We start from the raw sequence: 21,169 nt of genomic DNA, 5'->3' as shown, positions 1-21,169 counted from the left end.
AAAAGTTCCCACAGTGACAGGTAGAGAAAGATGGGTGTGTGGGAAGTGCTCAGAGTTGGGGTGGACATGCAGTCTCAGAGACAGGAATCCCTGGCCACCTTTCCGTTGTTTACCTCTGCTTATCTTTCTTCTGGCAGCTAATTGCTCCTCGTTCTCTCCACTGCAGCCACTAGGGAAAATTAGCCATTAAAATGAAAGATAATATACGCAAACAACCCAGAAAGAGTAGACAGCCAGCCAACAGCGCCTGCTCTCAAGTGTGTGCAGTGGTTATTGTCATGGAATTCTATTCATTTTTTTTAAACTTTATTAAATAAATACAGAAAAGCAATCCATAAAATATATATATCCACTCAACCAAAAATCCGATACAAGGTAAAATTTAACAAAACCAAATTAATTGTAACTAAAGTATAAGACCTTAACGATACCCTTATTGTGATAAATCATAAGATACAACATTAAGTTCAGTATCGCGAAGCATCCAAAAATATACATCACCTTTATAACCTCTTGCAAGTTCATATAATTCTTTTTTCTTCTTTTCCTACAACCTCCTCCCTCAAGGCTTCCACTTGTCTTCATCCTAGGAATCAATCTAGCATTTATAATACTACTCTGATACATCTTTATTCCTTCTAGTCTATTTTGTGCAATTTTCCTTTCTCTATATACCTCTACTTAATTAAGATACAGATTGTCTAGAAATGGAGCCAGCATTTCACTGTGGGGCATTGCTTTTTTAAATAATCTCCAAACTTCCCCCAGTCTTGTTGAAATTTTTGATCAGCCCTTCCTCTAATTTTATCCGTTAGCTTTGCCAGGTCAATATAGTTTATTAATTTTTCTTGCCATTCTTTAATATCCGGCCCTTCTTCCTTTTTCCAATATTGTGCTATTAAGGTTCTGGCCGCAGCAGTGGCATAGTGAAATAATTTTTCATCTTGTTTACTTATTTCTCCATCTACGATTCCCAGCAAAAATAATTCTGGCTTTTTCTTTACATTGTATTTCATCATTTTTTTATTTCTTCTAATACCTGGGTCCAAAATTTTTGAATCCTCTCGCAATGCCACCACATATGTGAAAAGGTCCCCTCTTCCTTATGACACCTCCAACAAGAATTCTATTCAATATTGATCCAGAGCAGAACTCCAACGTATAGTTAGCAGAGTAGAAACTTAAACGTGTTGCAGGATTGCCCAAAAAATGACCAGAGGCAATTAATATTTCATCCAGCAGAGCTTTACTGCAACTGAAGGCAAATGAACACAATGGTCACAAATCCAATACATTCAGGATAAGAAATCCAGTTGCAGCAGATTTACCTTAAACTTACAATAACTTATAGTAAGTCTAAACCTTAACACTAAGCATACTATGTACAGAAACACCACACCAGAAGGAAGAGAGACAGAAAGAAAGAGAAGTGAAACCCAGGCTCCTTCTAGCCTATAATTATATTCAGCAAGGACTTGGCAGAAAGAGATAACAGAATCGGTTAAAGCCAGCTGTACAGTACTCAGCTTTTCTGAAGGAATAACCCAAATTCCATGAATCTTCTGCTTGTTTCTTTCACACAGAGAAGCTTCCAGAACCCTCTTGAATGAATTACAGAGTGAGTCTTTTAAAAGAGGCTCCGTGGAACATGTATCCACGGGGCCTCTTTTAAAGGACTCACCCTGTAGAATAGGAAATATCTCTACACATCAGATCAATGCTTTCTGCACTTAGAAATGCAAACTGATCTCTGTTATTGTTACTAGCGATGACCATTTTAGGTGCGTCCAAATGACATGTGATCATCAACGTGTGGGTCCTTTTGGACCCGGAAGAGGAAAGAATGGAGGCAGAATTATGCACGCTTTGCCGACAGGTGTGGGGGCCGGGAAAAGACCCCCGTGCGAAACAGTTGCCGCCTAGATCATTAATATACCACCCTCCATCCGAAGATCGCAGGGCGGTTCACAGCAAACCTGTTTCTGGCTTTGGGATTTTTAGTCATTTGGAGCCAGGTTGCTTTTGAAATGGGGAATGCGTAAGCAGGATCTGAAACAGATATATTTTATTTCAACCAAGTTCAGATAATAATGAAATTTAATTGTATTTATAATCAAGTAACAATAATTGAAATAGTAATTGAAAATGAAATGGCCATCATCTCTCGGTCTGAAATGCTGAATTCATTTCTAACCAAGCCAGCTGGAGGCTTTTGATTGAAGGGAATCAGGCATCTCATGAGGTAGCTACTTAACCCCTTACCTTCCTGCCATTTCCCCCCCCATGCCCCGTTCAAATATCATCCTTCCTCAGCTAGGGATGAACAAATCTTTCAATTCTCTTGCTTTCTCGTTTTTCAAATCTTAATTTCAGCCCTTTGCATTTCCGCTTCAGTTTGATATTTTTAAAAATGTCCTCATTAAAATCCACCAGCATTTAAGATAACACATTCTTTTAACGTAATACACCCATTTCTGTAAAAAACACATTTGTCTTTGTTTGTATGCTTTCACAGTTAATATGCATTTTTACGCACACTTTACCTCAGTTATATGCATTTTTGTACACATTACTCGGCCGGAGAACGGCAAAATTCAGAGAAGTGCAAATCTTGAAGGATTGCCGCGTTTCAGTTTGCATACAGTTTCAGGAAACTGCACGTTAGGTCGATCTGCCTTTTGACGTGAACTGAATCTAATTTCTCTGTCTCCTCTCTTGCCACATCCCTACCCCAAACCGCTTTTCTCCTTGAGGGGGGAAAAAGATACAGGGACCACATATCTTCCAGCCGCAGAGTGAAAAAAGAGCTTGGGGAGTGATTTTGAGCAGGGAAATGGCATGAAGGGTAAGGGTTAAACAGACCCTCCCTCATGCTGTACCTCTGATCCCAATCACTGTATCCGGCAGCTTCCCTGCCTTCCATACCCACTTTCCCCCTAATAATAATAATAATAATAATAATAAGTGGAAAAAAATCAAACATTAAAAACTTCCCTAAATAGGGCTGCCTTCAGATACTGTAAGAAAACAGGACATCTCCTGTGTCTCCTTTAGTTTGGCTCTGTGCTGGCCGCAGAAACCTAGCAAAACTTGTATGTGAATGTTTCCAGGATTGAGAGCCCAAATACATTCTCCCTTCTTGCCTAGGCCCTGTCAAATAGTGGAGTCTGGGAAAGTTGCTCTCGAGAGAGCTAGTGTGGGAATGTTTAGGAATGTGGATGAGTATATATTATTTATATATCTCAATCCCAGCTTGTGTGAGCAAGCTCCAAACTAAGCAGTTTACATTCCCTTTTAAAACACAGCAGAAAACGTTTGCATAGGCTTGCTTAAGCCAGCTATATTCCTGGTATATTCCCCTTGTTCCCTCTTAAAAGTAAGGATACAAAACAGCACTGATTTTTAGATATAAAAGTGTTTACTCACGTACATCCAAGAGTCACAGTACAGGCTACAAGGAGGCAGACAAACTTAGATAAATGTATTTACATGTGGTGAAGCTGCTTCCATAAGGGAACAGCCTTCACCCCTGCTTCTCTCAGCTGCAGGCTGAGAGAGCATCCTGCTTCTTCAAAAGATGAGGCAAAATGGAGAGTGATCTTTGGGATGTGGTTCCCAGGTAAGACCACACCTACTTCTGGTTCCTGTAACTCAGTCCAGGTAAACAGGAAGTTAAGCCTGGAGGACTGAGTTACCTTCATGTCCTCTCTAGGAGTGTTGTGTTTGGCTGCTCTGTGTTTACATCCCACAGCTAGAACCAGGATGTTGTATCCCGTTTTTCAGCCAAAGCTGTCCACAGACACCCCACCTCGCTATTTTCCGGTGCTTGCCCTGGATTCCAGAACTGGCTTATATTAAACTCTCCTTTCCCCCCCCTCCTGCTGACTCCAGGCAGGCAACGCTAAGCTTCGGCTTGAGAGCCTTATTATTTTTTAGTTCCTTCTCTTTTGTGTCTGCCTCCCTTTGGACAGCCTTTCTCGAGGGCTCCTCCACAGCCAGCAATCCATCCCTTTTGTAGCAAAGTTACAGGTGGGTAGCCGTGTTGGTCTGCCATAGTCGAAACAAAATAGGAAATTCTTTCCAGTAGCACAGAGACCAACTCAGTTTGTTCTTGGTATGAGCTTTCGTGTGCATGCACACTTCTTCAGTATCACTTCTTCATGCACACGAAAGCTCATACCAAGAACAAACTCAGTTGGTCACTAAGGTGCTACTGGAAAGAATTTCCTATTTTGTAGCAAAGACCTGCTTGGTTTCTGGCTGCACTCCCCATCAAAGGCTGGGAGAGGCTCTGATCTTTCTGAGGATGCTACTCTGAGCAAGTGGGTTGTGTGTTTGTGTGAGAGCGGCATGTGTGAGTCATTCTTCCAATCTCCTTTCCTTTACACAGTTCACAACACGCCCCCCTCCCCAACCTTACCCCTTTGGCTCTGGAAAGTGCTGGCGAGTTTTCCCAAGCTCTGCAGGCACCCATGGGGTGAGGCTACATATTTAAATTTTGGAGAGCTCTATCAACCACACGCAAATGCTTTTGCTTTAACATAGGGGACAGGGCCATGGGTTTTCAGGCATCTACAGAAACATACCCTGTAGGTCTGTAGCATCCACACTTACCAGTATGGAAGGACAAAGGGTTAGCGGGACTTCGTTGGTTTGTTTGTTTACATGTGCCTCTCTAATCCCCCCCTCCCTCGTTCACCCTTTTGCCACCCGCCCACCGTGCAGGCTCACGAGCGACTGGAGGAGACGAAGCTGGAAGCCGTGAGAGACAACAATCTGGAGCTGGTCCAGGAGATACTCAAAGACATCACTCGCATCGCTCAGCAAGACAGCACGGCCGCCGAGCTGGCTCGCATCCTCCAGGAGCCTCACTTCCAGGTAGGAGGCAGCTGTCTCTCCAGATCTGGGGGTGGGGGGAGAGAAGAAGGTGTCACTTCCAGACCTGAACTGGGATCATTGATGCCACATGGACCGTGGAGCCCTGAAAGAAGAAGGACAGACAATTCACCAAGGGCTCGCTTCTCACAAGGAGGTGTTAGCGGGAATCCCAGCGCATATCAGCTTTGTCTGTGTGTGACACACACACAGAGAGGAAATGTGTCAGGAGAAGTGCCCTTTCGCACAAAGACCCACAGGGCCAGTATATTAATAAGGGACATCTGTGGATTTGCCCTATTTGGCAGCGGGAGTTGGGGGAGGGTTATGACTTGGCGATGGATAAAGCTTTCTGCTTCATGCCAGGCTGAGGGCTTTGGTCAACAACAGTGAGATGTAGTTTATTTCTTCCCGTGTGTATAGGAAAGACATGATTCAAGTCCCTTTTCTTTTGCAGACACCTGAGGCATCTGGCTTAATGCTGTTGGTTTATTAGCTTCCTTCCTTATTGCACTTGCATGTGGTCTTTCTTCTGTATGAGTTGCGTGGTGACACACCGGGAGTTCCCAGGTGTTTTCCCTCTTAGGAACTGACCAGATGAATACCTGCTTAGCTTCAGCAAATTTGCTGGATCATGTAACTACAGACTGTTGATGCATATACGCGAAGTATAGATTCTCTGTGCTAGTGTTGCCTTTCTGTCTCTATGTCTAAGGTGGCATGAGGGAGGGTTTTAAATGCCTGTATTTTTTTTAACTGGTAGGTTTATGCATCATCATCATCATAATTATAATTTATTTATACCTGTCCATCTGGCTGGGTTTCCTCAGCCACTCTGGGCGGCTCCCAACAGAATATTAAAAACTCAACAAAACATCAGACATTAAGAACTTCCCTAAACAAGGCCACCTTCAGTTGTCACAGGAAGCTGAAGCTTATTAACAGTGAAAGCTTGATTTATTGCCCACCCAAGTTGAAAGCCTAAGTCAGGTTGCCAGGTGTCCACTATTTGAGTGGACAGTCCACTTTTTTCACATTATGTTCACTATTTCTCCCCCACAAAATAGTGGACATTTTTTTATTCAAAAGCTTTATGATGAAATGGTATTTTAATACGTGTTAAAATGTTTGTAAGAAAATATAGAATTTAATTTAATTTTAACCCCCTCCCTCGCTTGTCCACTATTTTTTGGAAGCAGACCTGGCAACCCTAAGTCTAAGACAATATTTAAACAATATTTAACCAGCCTTAGCCCGGTATACCTGAAGGAGCATCTCAACCCCCCATCATTCAGCCCGGACACTGAAGTCCAGCTCTGAGGGCCTTCTGGCAGTTCCCTCCCTGCAAGAAGTGAAGTTACAGGGCACCACGCCGAGGGCCTTCTTGGTGGTGGCTCCCGCCCTGTGGAACACCCTCCCATCAGATGTCGGGGAAATAAACAACTACCTGACTTTTAGAAGACACCTGAAGGCAGCCCTGTTTAGAAGTTTTTAATGTTTGATGTTTGATCGTGTTTTTAATATTCTGTTGGGAGCCGTCCAGAGTGGCTGGGGAAACCCAGCCAGATGTGCGGGGTATTAATAATAATAATAATAATAATAATAATAATAATAATAATTTAATAGCTAGGTATCAGAAGCCAAGTTGTAATACACTTGGAATGCTGCTCTTTAGATTCCGCCCCCGTCACAATGTCATTCAGATGTTGTGATCCCACCTCCCTCTAAAGAGTTCAAGGTGACACACAGGGTATTATCTCTGCAATAATCCTGTGGGCTCAGAGAGAATGAATGACCCACGGTTACCCAGTGACCTTCATGGCTAAGTGGGCATTTGAAGCCTGGTCCACTCCTTAGTCCACTCCTTGATAGGCACCTCTACACCTGTTGCACTATATATCTCACCATTGATATATGGCCCAATAGTTCCCCAGGGCGCTGTGCGTTTGTGTATGTTCTTGCTGGGCTGAATCTAGCGATTTCGGAAATCACCGTGGAAGAGATCCCATTCTGATCAAGAACATACCGTATTTTTCCTTCTATAAGACGCCCCCATGTATAAGACTCAGATTTAAGAAAATGGGGGAGATCTGTATTCCTGTATAAGAGGCCCCTTAATTTTTGACATTATTTTTAAGGGGGGGGGACCTAGTCTTATACACGGGAAAATACGGTATTTATTTTATTTTTAATTGCATCGTTTTGCTCCTGTTGTTTGCCACCCTGGGCTCGTTTGGGAGGAGTGGTGGGATAGAAATAAGACCTACAGCAGCAGTTGGTGCCTGTGTGGTGTAGTGGTTAAGAATGGTATACTCGTAATCTGGGGAACCGGGTTCGCGTCTCCGCTCCTCCACATGCAGCTGCTGGGTGACCTTGGGCTAGTCACACTTCTCTGGAGTCTCTCAGCCCCACTCACCTCACAGAGTATTTGTTGTGGGGGAGGAAGGGAAAGGAGAATGTTAGCCGTTTTGAGACTCCTTTGGGTAGTGATAAAGCGGGATATCAAATCCAAACTCTTCTTCTTCTTCTTGGTCCTTCCAGGAGGCTGGGGAAGGGAATGAACACCATTGCCCTCCCCAACATTTGCCATTTGCTGCTATCAGCCTCCTCTGGGAGCCAGGTGTTTGTTGTCCAGCTTGGTGAGAGTCCCCCACCCCCTCTGAACTGTATTTAAGCCAGCCTCCTTGGAGTCCAGGAATACCAGTGCCAGGAACTGCATTGTTAGTTAACTCTTGTTTTGCTTTGTATTTATGTATTTATAAACCTTAATCAATTAATTAATTAATTAATATTGAATTTATTGTGCTTGTTAAATGGTTGCTTGTTGCCATTATGTGCTCTGCATTCTCTATATATTTGTATTTTGATGTTTTGAACGTTTGCTGTAAGCCACTTTGGGCACAGCTCATTGTGAAAAAGTGGCATATAAGTACAGTGGTACCTTGGTTCTCAAACTTAGTCCGTTCCGGAAGTCCGTTCCAAAACCAAAGCATTCCCCAAACCAAAGCATGCTTTCCCATAGAAAGTAATGCAAAACGGATTAATCCGTTCCAGACTTCTAAAAACAACCCCAAAAACATCGATTTGACGTGAACTTTACTATCTAACGAGACCGTTGATCCATAAAATGAAAGCAATAAACAATGTGCTGCAGTCACACAATCGATCAATCAGTAGCTGAACTGGGTTCCACACAGTCAGGGGGGAAAAGAGCCGCAAAAACGAAAACGCAAAATAAATAGGAAAAACAGACAGACCTCAGTGTAGCACTCAAAACGGAAGTGTGGCACTCACTCAAATAGGAAGCGCAACACTCAAAACGGAGCACGTTCGGCTTCTGATAAAAGTTTGCAAACGGGAACACTTACTTCCGGGTTTGCACTGTTTGGGTTCCAAGTTGTTTGAGTACCAAGGCGTTTGAGAACCACTGTACACTCAACCAATCAAATTTTATTGTTGTTAGTACTGTATTATTATTGTTACTATTACTAGTAATAATCTCCAGGGGGTCCCATTCTGGGTACGGCTTGGAAGGCTTGCCCCTGCTTCCAGGGTTGTGACTAGGGACTTTAAGGTCTCTGGACACAGGCCCATGGCACAAATTTGCACAAATACGCATATGCTAATACATATTAGCTGCAGAAGGGTTGTAGCTCAGTGGTACAGCACCTGTTTATGTGCACGCAGAAGCTGGAACGTGTCCAGAGGAGGGCAACCAAAATGGTCAAAGGCCTGGAAACGATGCCTTATGAGGAACGGCTTAGGGAGCTGGGTATGTTTAGCCTGGAGAAGAGAAGGTTAAGGGGTGATATGATAGCCATGTTCAAATATATAAAAGGATGGCATAAAGAGGAGGGTGAAAGGTTGTTTCTGCTGCTCCAGAGAAGCAGACACGGGGCAATGGATTCAAACTACAAGAAAGAAGATTCCACCTAAACATTAGGAAGAACTTCCTGACAGTGAGAGCTGTTCGGCAGTGGAATTTGCTGCCAAGGAGTGTGGTGGAGTCTCCTTCTTTGGAGGTCTTTAAGCAGAGGCTTGACAGCCATCTGTCAGGCATGCTTTGATGGTGTTTCCTGCTTGGCAGGGGGTTGGACTGGATGGCCCTTGTGGTCTCTTCCAACTCTATGATTCTATGATTCTATGATTCTATGATTCTATGTATGAATCCTTGGAGAGCTGCTGCCAGTCATTGTAGCCAGTGCTTAGCTAAATGGACCAAGGCATTGACTCAGCATAGGGCAGTTTCTTAGTCTTCCTGTATGAATGGATGCCTCTAGGCAAGCCATCACTGTGCTTTCTGGGGTATCTGGGTGTGCTATTTGGAGAGAAAGGCCTGGAGATCCAGGACCTAGTGCTAAAGACTTGATCCTCATCATCCCCCGTAACGAGGCCCGTTCCCCTCCTTTACGTTTTACTTAATCTATCTCTGGTCTCAGCTGAGCGAGTCTTTCTGTTGTTTCCTCTTCCCCACCCCTGCCGCGCCCCTTTCTCAGTCCCTCTTGGAAACCCACGATTCCGTTGCCTCCAAGAGCTACGAGACTCCACCACCCAGTCCAGTCCTGGACCCCATGTTCAACAACCAGCCGGTGCCACCAGATGCCGTGCGCATGGTGGGGATTCGTAAGACTGCTGGGGAGCACTTGGTGAGTAAAGTCTTTTTCCACTGTCATTGGCCTCGCCATATTTTAGTTTAAAGGCCAGTGTGCTGAGCAGAACTGTAACAAACTAACTAACTAGCCAACCAGACAACCAACCTGTCACTTACATAGCAACAATTAACATGCTATGCACTATGGCGAAGTCTAGTGTGGCCCAGGTTTCTCTTTGTGGCAAATCCAATCTAACCTACTTCAGAAAACATGATAGTATCTTAGGGTGAAGGGCAGATGATGATGATGATGATGATGATGATGATGGTTGTTTTCAGACAAATTTAAACCTACATTAACACCTGTCAACCTCTCTCAAGCTGCCCCCCCCCCCGAAAAAACCCTTGGGACTGTTTCACACCTCATTGCATGAAGCACATATCAGAGAGATACATGTATGAGGGGTGCTTCTGATAGGTTGGGAGGGTTTTTTTTTAAAATCTATACACAAATACTAGTTAACCCCCCCCATCCAGGGATGGCACATCCCATTTCCCCTCTGCTGCTGCCAGCGCATCCCTTTCCCAGGTTCCATGGCAGCAGCACAAAGCGTCGGTGGCAGGTGTTGGGGACCGGCTGGATGAAGAGGAGTGGTGGGAGGTACCAGCTGGGGAACCCCCCCCCCAGGGAAACCCCAGAGGAGGAAGGCTCAGAACCAGAGGATTGGTGGTGGGACACAGAGGAGAAGTCAGAGAGAGAAGATTGGTGGGAGGAGGGGTTGGAAACTGAAGGGGCAACAGGGTTCAGTGAGCAGGAAGAGCTTGTGACTGAGAACAGTTCAGACTCTGAGGCTGAAGCACAGGAGGGGAGGGTGTCAAGAGGCTGCTGAAGAATCCAGGGAGTCTCCCTCTCCTGCTGCGACAAGTGCTCCCCCCCCTCCGGTCTTCAAGAATGTGCAGAATAATGAGGAGGGCAGAACAGAGACCAGAGACGCACAGATGCAGTTTGAGACTGCTTGGGGAACATAAGGGAGAGGAGGAGTCTTAGAAAGGGTGGAAGGCAGTACACCTGAAGGAGTGTCTCCACCCCCATTGTTCTGCCTGGACACTGAGGTCCAGCTCCGAGGGACTTCTGGCGGTCCCCTCCCTGCGAGAAGTGAAGTTGCAGGGAACCAGGCAGAGGGCCTTCTCGGTAGTGGCGCCCGCCCTGTGGAATGCTCTCCCAACAGATGTCAAGGAAATAAACAACTATCTGACTTTTAGAAGACATCTGAAGGCAGCCCTGTTTAGGGAAGTTTTTAATTTTTGATGTTTGATCGTCGTGTTTTTAATATTTTGTTGGGAGCTGCCCAGAGTGGCTGGGGAAACCCAGCCAGATGGGCGGGGTATAAACAAAGTTGTTGTTGTTGTTGTTGTTGTTGTGCTTTTAAGAAGTGCTTTTAAGAACTTTGCTGAGGAACTTAAAGAATCAACTAGAGGGATTGAAGATGCATTTAGAGACACAGCTAGAGAGGATTATTTTCCAGAGATTATATCTGAAGTAGAGAAGACACAAGTTCAACAAGAAGAAGGGTCTCATGAATGTGAGAGGTCTGAGACTGGTTACAATGACTTTATAATGGCTTTCTGGGGTGGGAGCCCAGAAATGCAGGACTATCAACTCTGGGATTTAAAATTCGATCTGAAGAATGGAGCAGAGACTTTTGGGGACAATGTACAAGTTGTTTGGGAGAGTTCAGCAAAGATACTTGCTAATAATGTTTTGGTCTTTAGGTATCAAGGAAGAAGTGACATTCTGGAACAAGGGAAATGTGACATTTTGAAAGAAGAAATTGGTGTGGGGACAGGAAGATTTGGACTGGGAAAATGTTGGGGGGAAGACTGGTGGGAGATTGAAAGGGGAAGAGGGAAGGCGGTGAGGAGGGGGGTGGGGTAAAAGAATTTATGAGATATATTAGGAAGGCTAACCATGGTACTCCGGCGTCAGAGGGTGATAAGTGATTTGGAGAATGGAAGAAATATTTAGGTTTTTTTCTTTATGATAATGTGTTGATTTTTTTATTTTTAAGGTAGGAATTAGAAGTAATAACAGCAATGGCTTTGCTAAGTTAAAGGGGGGAAAGGATGCAAGAAGTTAAGATTTGGAATATGATTTTATGTGATAGTATTAAGTTGAATGATGTAAGATGTATAAGATGTTTATTTGAAGCTTAAGAATAATGGTGAATGATTGTTAAATTAGTTACAAAGTTACTAAAGTAAATTAGAAATTGAACGCAGAAGAGAGAACGGGGGAAGTCCCCCCTAATAAGATTCTACATAAGATTATGGTTAATAGAATGGTGTGTTCTTGTGTTTTGGTGTAAGGTATGTATTAGTTTTTTTCTTATTTTATTGTTATTTGTAGGGTTTCTTGTGCTTGTTTTTATATGTTGAATGTAATGTTTTATCTGTTGTTTTTTCGATTATGGAAATACCAATAAATTCTTATTAAAAAAAAGAAAAGGGGGGAGAGTCCTCAGCCGTGGGCAGTTTATATAGCCCGCCCCACACTCCCAGACCATCCGGATTGGATGGCCTAGGGATGACATGGCCGATGACCCTTCAATGGCGCATGGAGTGGGCTTGCTCCCAGCCCATGATGTCATTTCCCCAGGAACGGGAAATGGCTATGTGTGCTGTTTCCTTGAATAAAGGGCTGACAACGGAGCCCTGCATCTGACTCCAGCCCTGATACCAGGTTCCGGCGAGATCTCGCAAGATCTCACTGGAAATTGGCCCCAGCGACAGACAGGTGGAACAGCTGCTTCAGCCTGACCTCACGGTTGGGCTGGCCCTTTCCCCATCACCCATAACTGCTTTGCATTGACCCTGCTCTCTTGTTGGTTTCTCTTCCCTCAGGGTGTGACGTTCCGGGTGGAGCGCGGCGAGCTTGTCATTGCCCGCATCCTGCATGGCGGCATGATTGACCAGCAGGGGCTCCTGCATGTGGGTGACATCATCAAGGAGGTGAACGGGCAGGAGGTGGGCAGTGACCCACGGGGATTGCAAGAGGTGCTGAAAAACGCCAGCGGAAGCGTCGTGCTCAAGATCCTCCCCAGTTACCAGGAGCCACATCCACCTCGCCAGGTAGGAGGCGCCATCGTTTAGTTACTGTCTCCCCTGTGCTAAATAAGGTCTTGCTAATTGCCGCCCCCCCCCCAAACCTCTGCCAGGAACAAAGATAAAATGTGATCGCCATCTCTGACTGAAACAGGCAGACTTTCCACTTCATTCTCTGCATTTCTTTCTGCACTCTCTTCCTTTCAGAAAGATTCCCGCCATAAAATCATAATGATTATGCCCTCGGCTGATTAAATAATTCATCAATTATTTATTTCTTTTCTTCTTCTTTTTTTGCATAATATCAGAACATCCATATTGGTGCCTTTCTGAGCTGCTGGGAGGAAGTGTATGATAACGTCCCATGGAATTATCAAAGCTCTTTTTCAAAAAAGGAGACCGTCAGTAATATTTTCTTCTGCATTCCCCGTGGCAGGAGGAACACACCGAGAATTAAAATACCTGCTGAAAACAAACAAGTGTGCTCTTAACTTGCAGGGCCACCAGTTTAAATTTGGCCACCACCACTAGTGAATCAACAAAACGTTGAGTCAGTACCGATTAAACCTTTGAAAGCTCAGAGTGCTTTTAAAAGCCCCCTGATTTCGGTAGCTGCATGTTTGGCCATACGCTGATAATTATTTAGGCCATTGGAAATTGCCGGGTAAGAAGACTCTCTAAGTGCTGAGCATCGAGACTTACTTGGCATTTGCAAATGTCGCTCAGATGCTCTCATGTTCATAGCTGGCACCTACAAGAGAGCCACGAAGGACCCTTTATGGTCCTCCAGCAATATTTGCAGCCCTATAGAGTGGATATTACCCACCCACCCCGGTGACTGTTTTGAACGCTGTGCTGCTGTTAACTACTGGGATATTTTTTTTGCCGAAAGATTCAGAACAGATAAAAGAAAGCACTTCTTCATGCAGCACATAGGAAGCAGTGATGGCCACCAACTTGGATGGGTGGCTTTGATGGAGCAGATGGCTATCAATGGCTACTAGCGGGTGGTGCTGTGGTCTAAAGCACTGATCCTCTTGGGCTTGCCGATCAGAAGGTTGGCGGTTTGAATCCCAGTGATGGGGTGAGTTCCTGTTTCTCTGTCCCAGCTCCTGCCAAGCTAGCAGTTCGAAAGCACGTCAAAGTGCAAGTAGATAAATAGGTACAGCTGCGGCAGGAAGGTAAATGGCGTTTCCGTGCCCTCTGGTTTCCGTCATGGTGTCCTGTTGTGCCAGAAGCGGTTTAGTCATGCTAGCCACATGATCCAGAAAGCTGTCTGTGGACAAACGCCAGCTCCCTCGGCCTGAAAAGTGAAATGAGTGCCACAACCCCATAGTCACCTTTGACTGGACTTAACCATCCAGGGGTCTTTTTCCTTCTACCTTTTTCTAGCCACAGTGGCTATGCTCTGCTGCCACAGTTGGAGGCAACCATGATTTCCCACAAGCATCTGGTTGGCCATGGTGAGACCAGATGGGCCTGATCCTGCAGGCTCTCCTTAATGTTCTTATGCTAACCTCCGCAAGCTGCCCAGCTTTCTGTTTGCAGCTGTTGCCAGTGATTTCTTCATTTTGTTTTTAATGCAATATTGGGAAAGTTGGCCAAACTTTCTATATGCTGTATCTAAAACGAGCCGCCGCGAGGGGGGTCATGTGGGGAACAACCATCAATCTCAACCGAGGATGGGTAATAGGTTCTGACAGGCAGGCAACAGAGTGGAATGAAATTCAGCACCTTGGTCAGCTCACTTTGGAGTCACAGACAAGATTTTGCATTTGCAAGCAGTGCTAGCTCAGCAAGCTGAACTGTTGCCCCAGCACCAGTCCGAAGCCTAGTGACAAGTGATATAGTCTTGTTATTTAGCCAGGGGTGCAAAAATCCTAGGTTTCACCTCACCGGAGGAACTATTTCTTCAACCAAAGGGGCCACATCATGGACCCGAGGCAGACTGCAGTGTCTCTTGTCTCCCTGGGACTTGCATGCTTTGTGGAAGGCAGAATGTCCAGACAGAGAGAGGGGTTGTTGTTGTTGTTGTTTTGGAGAAGTGCTGTTAGTGTCACAGGATGTAGGCAAGGAAACCTCCAGAGCAGGGGGTGGACTCATCGCAGATCCTTTGGATTTTTCCTTCCAGAAGTACATGCCAAAGTATTTGACACTCTGGCTGCTTCCTGAGATTGTCAAAGGAGAGGACCGCTCCATCTTCCATATCTCTTGGTGCATAAAGCATTTCTTGTGTGTCCTGAGTTATGACAGATGGCCTTGCTCAGAGGCTCCTGCTGTCAATCTCACAATGGGCACAGGGGAAGATTTCCTCATAACCAATGCATTGGTCCGGTCCCCCCCCCCCCCCGGTCTGAATAAACCCTTTAATCATCTGCAGAGAAGCACATCAGTTGAAATAGCACAATTACCAGCAACATGCAATGAAAAGTTGGTTCCTGATTCAGTTATTGCACTTCACTATGGTACTGCAAATTGTCCACAAACTCTTGGCCACAAGCGCCTACCTGAGAACTGGATTTTCTTGGCCAGTCCTGAATAGGGCCAGAAATATATAAGATCATTTCTGCAGTTTGAATTTCTTCAGGTACTGGTGTACGTGCTCCTTAGGGTATGGGCGAAGGGCAATGCAAGTGGCAATGTTCTCTGGCTGTTCAGTCCACACTTTGTGACCGATGTTGTTTTGCTGCAGTGCCTCTGCTGATGCAGTCAATGCACACTCATCCGGGGCCTCGAGCATGATGGTCCTCATGCTGAGGCCTGGGCCAGGTAGGCCGCCATGTCCGGGTGCTCGTGCGCGTGCACCACGGCCAGGGCCGCGTGGCAGGCCTGTGCCACCGAGGCACCCAAAGGCCACGAGGGGTCCCCCCTGAGCACCACGTACTGAACCAGCACTCGAACCGCCATCTTGCCCCCATAACCAATGCATTGTTGTGTTTGCATCTCAGATTTTCAGCTCGCCTGAGATGGTGCGCAGATTCCAACTTTAAAATAAAAACGTGAATCTAAGGAGCCCTGTAGAAACCATCCCCATTCCAGCCATAGCTGAGCACATGACCCTTCCCTGTATGCTTTCTCCCTGTTTCCTCACGTTTCTTTGAATTATGATCTGGCAACCATTACTTCAGGCAGCATTTGTACCCAGTTGGATATACCACCTCCTGGTATGTCTTCTAAGATGTTCCTAATCCATATCTGTATTTATTTATTTATTTATTTGATGGCCACAGGGGTCGCCAGCCTTTTCGGATTTTGAATGTTGAGAGTTCTGAGGGAACGAGTCACAAAATGGCTGCTGCGGGGGCACAAAATTAGAAAGTGCGCAGCCAGGGCGATGCTTTCCTCATAACTGTATTTCCATATGAGAGGAAGCATAAACTGTTGAATTTCTGCCTGGAAAATAAGACAGAAGCAGGGGGGGATGCATAAAAAGGAAGGAGAAAACAGCAGGCCTTTAGGACCCTAGGAATTCCTCTTTTTCCTGTTGGCTCGACAATTCACTTATCAATCACAGCTCCGACTTCACTCATTGGTTAAAAACACCAGCAAGCTAGATCAGCCAGGCTTGCTCATTTCACAGAAAATGCTTGAAAGGGTACCTGCATATTTTTGTTTCAGAACTTTCTTTCTAGGAGAAAGCTGAAAAGACAGGGGCCGCTGTGCAGCGGTGCAAATGAAGACCCTCATGGGCGCAATGGCTCCTACAGGCATGAGGTTGGCAGCCCTTGCCTTGAATTGCTGCATCGAATAGAACCCTAAATCTTTGCAGATTCCTGTGCAAAATTAACACCTCTTGGTTTGATTTATATCTCTTGGACAAGTGTGCAGATTGCATCTACCCAACAGATTTCATACTTCTCATAATGTCCGTGCATTTATTAAAATAACTCATTCGCTACCTTTAAACCAGAAGTTACAATGTTGCGACATAAACATATTAAAATGCAATCGTCCCTTGGTTTTCGAACAGCTTAGTTGTCGAACGTTTTGGTTCCCGAACGATCGAAACCCAGAAGTGACTGTTCTGCTTTGTGAACTATTTTCGGAAGCTGAAGGTCCAATGGGGCTTCCGCGGCTTCCAGTTGGCTGCAGGAGCTTCCTGCAGCCAATCAGAAGCCGTGCTTTGGATTTCAAAATGTTTTGGAAGTCGAACGGACTTCCGGAACGGATTCCGTTCGACTGCCAGGGTACGACTGTACGTATTTAAATGCTTTATTGGAGTTTTAAAAAATATGCATTTTTGAATATGAAGGGAAGTAGAAATTTAAATGAATACAGTGGTACCTCGCAAGACGAATGCCTCGCTAGACGAAAAACTTGCTAGACGAAAGGCATTTGCTAACGAAAGGGTGACTCGCAAGACGAATTTCCCTATGGGCGCGACTCGCAAGACGAATTTTTTTCTTCTTCTTCGTCAAACCGCTTTTCTTCTTCTTCGTCAAACCGCGCTTCCCCCATCCGTGCTTCGCAAGACGAAATTTTCACTAGACGGCAGCACTCGCAGAACGAATTAATTTCGTCTTGCGAGGCACCACTGTACTTACATGGAGAGTTTTTTGGTTTTTCTAAATCACAGATTGATTCAGAAATGGCACAAACAAACTTAATGGGTAAAAACAGAAATACAGATTTGTCCCTCCCAGGCTGAGGGCTGTAACTCCTCATCTCTCGCAACCCTTTGGGAAGGAGAGAGAGAGAAATCTTCTGCCTCAGCCAATGCCCATGTCCCTCTCTACTCCATTCCTCCTTTGCCAAGTGACTTTTCCATTCTGCTCTGTCACGCGCCCCCTCTCTTTGTCTCATACGGCGGAGTTCAGAAGTGACTTAATGCTTGGGTGCTTTGGGTATAGTGGCGTAAGAATTTAATGAGCAGGTGTCAAATCAATTACGCATAGCCGTCTCACGCGCTGTGCATGGGAAGCTGTGTAGGTGTGTCACACAGCCTTTTTTTTTTTTGGCAACCTGGTTCTGGGTGAGGCCTAAGTCGACGCGAGCAAATTTCTGCTCAGGAGGTAGCACCTTTCTACCTGAGGCATTCACCTCTGGTTCCCTGTTACCTTACTTCTCGCAGGGAGGGAACTGCCAGAAGGCCCTCGGAGCTGGACCTCAGTGTGGAGGTGGAGACGCTCCTCCAGGTATATTGGGCCGAGGCCGGTTAGGGCTGTAAAGGTCATCACCGACACTTTGAATCATTCATATACTGTATACAGACACTGCTGATAAGTAAGGTCCATTGCGCTGAACATTGCGCTGAAAAATGTATCCTGCAAGGGGAAAGATGCTTAGTATTGCGTATTTAAATGCAGGATTTTGTGCAGATTTTTTAAAATGCAGTTTAATGCAGGAATGGGGTAGAGTGGAACTATGGGTTGGGATAAGTGAAAGTGACATGGACCAGAAGTAAACTGATTCTCTTATCCTTATCTCCAACATCCTTATTCTCATTCCCGCCTGTGGAACACCCTCCCTTCAGATGTCAAGGAAATAAACAACTCTCTGTGACTTTTAGAAGACGTCTGAAGGCAGCCCTGTTTAGGGAAGTTTTTAATGTTTGATGTTTTATTGTGCTTTTAATATTCTGTTGGGAGCTGCTCAGATGGGCAAGGTATAATAATAATAATAATAATAATAATAATAATAATAATAATAATTCCCACTTTGCAGCACTTCGCACCACCAACCATTTCACTTGGATCGGGAGCCTCCAACCCACAGGAATTTTAGGGAAGTTTTTAATATTTGATGTTTTCTCGTGTTTTTAATTTTCTGTTGGGAGCTGCCCAGAGTGGCTGGGGAAACCCAGCCAGATGGGCAGCGTATAATTAATTAATTATTATTAATAATAATATTTATTATTTGTACCCCGCCCATCTGGCTGGATTTCCCCAGCAATTCTGGGCGGCTTCCAACAAAAATCAAATACAAAAATATCACACATTAAAAACTTCCCTAAAAAGGGCTGCCTTCAGGTATTTTCTGAATGTCAGGTAGTTGTTTATCTCCTTGACCTGTGATGGGAGGGCGTTCCACAGGGCGGGCGCCACTACCGAGAAGGCCCTCTGGCTGGTTCCCTGTAGCTTTGCTTCTCGCAGTGAGGGAACCGACAGAAGGCCCTCGGCACTGGACCTCAGTGTCTGGGCTGAACGATGGGGGTGGAGACGCTCCTTCAGGTATACAGGACCGAGGTCGTTTAGGGCTTTAAAGGTCAGCACCAACACTTTGAATTGTGCTCGGAAACATACTGGGAGCCAATGTAGATCTCTCAGGACTGGTGTTATGTGTTCCCGGCAGCCACTCCCAGTCACCAGTGTAGCTGCCGCATTCTGGATTAATTGCAGTTTCCGGGTCACCTTTTATTTTATTTTATTTTATTTTATTTTATTTTATTTTTTATTACAAGACCAGTTAGGCCTGGCATGCACCCCCGTTTGGCCCATGAGGTCATTTTCCCCAAACCAGACCCATCTGCCCCTCACCTGATATCATGAGGTGGGGAGACATATAAGAATGCAGCTGCAACTGGGAGCTTGCAACGAGCTCCCAATTATTTCCAATAGGAACTCCCCAGAGCAACTGAGCGAGGCACAGCCCTTTGCAAGTCCCAACAATCTGCTGGTCCTCAGTGCCTGCAGGGCCCTGCGCTGTACAAAGGGGGGGGGGCTTGCAAAGTCTTTGCCTGCAGCTGTTTTGATTTCAGACTGCGCAGCCAAAGGAAAATGGGTCACCCAGTGTCATGGTGACATCAAGTGATTGACAGGTGGCTGGCCCTGCAAGGGGAGAGGGGGTGGTGGAGATAAGGATCCACCACCCCCACCAGCTGCATCCAGTTCCCCACCCCTTCTTTATTCCATAGAATCTATGCTGTATTTTGCAGCCTTTTAAAGCTGATGGTTGTTATTTTGGCTAAACTAAAGCTGTACAAGGAAACATCATTTTCCTACAGTGAAGCAGTTCTTCTTTAATACCTATAACAATATTGTATTCTTTTTCCATACAGAAAGTTACATTTGCTACTCTGTATTAAAAAGAGAGAGATTTTACTTTCTTGGGCTCCATGATCACTGCAGATGGTGACAGCAGTCACGAAATTAAAAGACGCCTGCTTCTTGGGAGGAAAGCAATGACAAACCTAGACAGCATCTTAAAAAGCAGAGGCATCACTTTGCCGACAAAGGTCCGTATAGTTAAAGCTATGGTTTTCCCAGTAGTAATGTATGGAAGTGAGAGCTGGACCATAAAGAAGACTAAACAAAATCGAAAATTCTTTCTAGTAGCACCTTAGAGACCAACTGAGTTTGTTCCTGGTATGAGCTTTCGTGTGCATGCACACTTCTTCAGATACACTGAAACAGAAGACTGTTAAAGAAGACTGATCGCCAAAGAATTGATGCTTTTGAATTATGGTGCTGGAGGAGACTCTTGAGAGTCCCATGGACTGCAAGAAGATCAAACTTATCCATCCTTAAAGAAATCAGCACTGAGTGCTCACTGGAAGGGCAGATCCTGAAGTTGAGGCTCCAGTACTTTGGCTACCTCATGAGAAGAGAAGACTCCCTGGGAAAGACCCTGATGTTGGGAAAGATGGAGGGCACAAGGAGAAGGGGACGACAGAGGATGAGATGGTTGGACAGTGTCTTTGAAGCGACTGGCATGAGTTTGGCCAAACTGCGGGAGGCAGTGGAGGATAGGGGTGCCTGGCGTGCTCTGGTCCATGGGGTCACGAAGAGTCGGACACGACTGAATGACTAAACAACATTGATTTCCCACTCGGCCAGCATCAGTGCTTATAACCCAGATCACATACAATTGCATTTTAGGTTTCCCCTTTATCTGATTCCATCCTCTGTGACACGTTTCTCAATACGTTCTGCTGTTTTCCTACACTTCAGACACCGCTGTGGTCCTCATGTATGGAAAATAACTTTTTATATAGACTAGGAAAGGTTTCCAGTCTTTTTTAAAAGATTCTAAATTTGTATCTTTCATCAGTGCCGTCAGTTTTGCCGTCTCGGCCTGTTCCGAGATTTTCATCTACACGTTCTTCCTAGGAGTGTGTTCTCTCTTCCTTCCATTTATGTGCTTGTAGAATCCTTGCTGCTGTGGCCACATGTGCACATAAATACTGCTGAGGCTTCCTTTGGGATTTCATCGTCTACTCTCCAGGTGATGCAGTATTAACGCAATGCTAAGCCAAACCGTAGCTTAGCATGAACAAGCAAATGTGCAGTTTCTCAAATCAAAAATTGTGGCCGTCCTCAGCCCTGCTGTGCCAACTAAGCCATGGTTTGGCTTAGCATGTCATCCAGGCCCAGTCTCACAGTTCTGCTCACTGCAGACAAGAAGAAGAAGAGTAGAAGAGTTTGGATTTGATATCCCACTTTATCACTTCCCGAAGAAGTCTCAAAGCGACTAACATTCTCCTTTCCCTTCCTCCCCCACAACAAACACTCTGTGAGGTGAGTGGGCTGAGAGACTTCAAAGAAGTGTGACTAGCCCAAGGTCACCCAGCAGCTGCATGTGGAGGAGCAGGGAAGTGAACCTGGTTCACCAGATTACGAGTCCTCTGCTCTTAACCACTACAACACACTGGCTCTCAAAGAT

The 21,169-nt window shown here is 45.3% G+C and overlaps 2 protein-coding genes across 3 annotated transcripts in view; one reads left to right on the top strand and one right to left on the bottom strand.

Moving 5' to 3' along the window:
* Positions 1–21,169, top strand: part of MPP2 (membrane palmitoylated protein 2) — a 64,896-nt gene that overhangs the window by 33,082 nt on the left and 10,645 nt on the right. For both annotated transcript variants that reach the window (XM_033170549.1, XM_033170548.1), the window contains 3 exons: positions 4,726–4,878; positions 9,372–9,521; positions 12,368–12,595. In XM_033170549.1, coding sequence (XP_033026440.1) covers positions 4,726–4,878; positions 9,372–9,521; positions 12,368–12,595 — 531 coding nt within the window. The remainder of the gene's footprint in view (positions 1–4,725; positions 4,879–9,371; positions 9,522–12,367; positions 12,596–21,169) is intronic.
* On the bottom strand, positions 14,939–15,475 carry LOC117059061 (putative peptidyl-tRNA hydrolase PTRHD1). Its single transcript, XM_033170546.1, is given in 2 exon segments — positions 14,939–15,325; positions 15,328–15,475. Coding segments are annotated over 2 exon segments (345 nt in total). The 3' UTR covers positions 14,939–15,128.

The sequence above is a fragment of the Lacerta agilis genome, chromosome 14 (assembly GCF_009819535.1).
Source record: "Lacerta agilis isolate rLacAgi1 chromosome 14, rLacAgi1.pri, whole genome shotgun sequence".
NCBI classification, from domain to species: domain Eukaryota; kingdom Metazoa; phylum Chordata; class Lepidosauria; order Squamata; family Lacertidae; genus Lacerta; species Lacerta agilis.
Note: the sequence above shows the minus strand (reverse complement) of the source record. Positions and strands in the feature narration are given on the sequence as shown.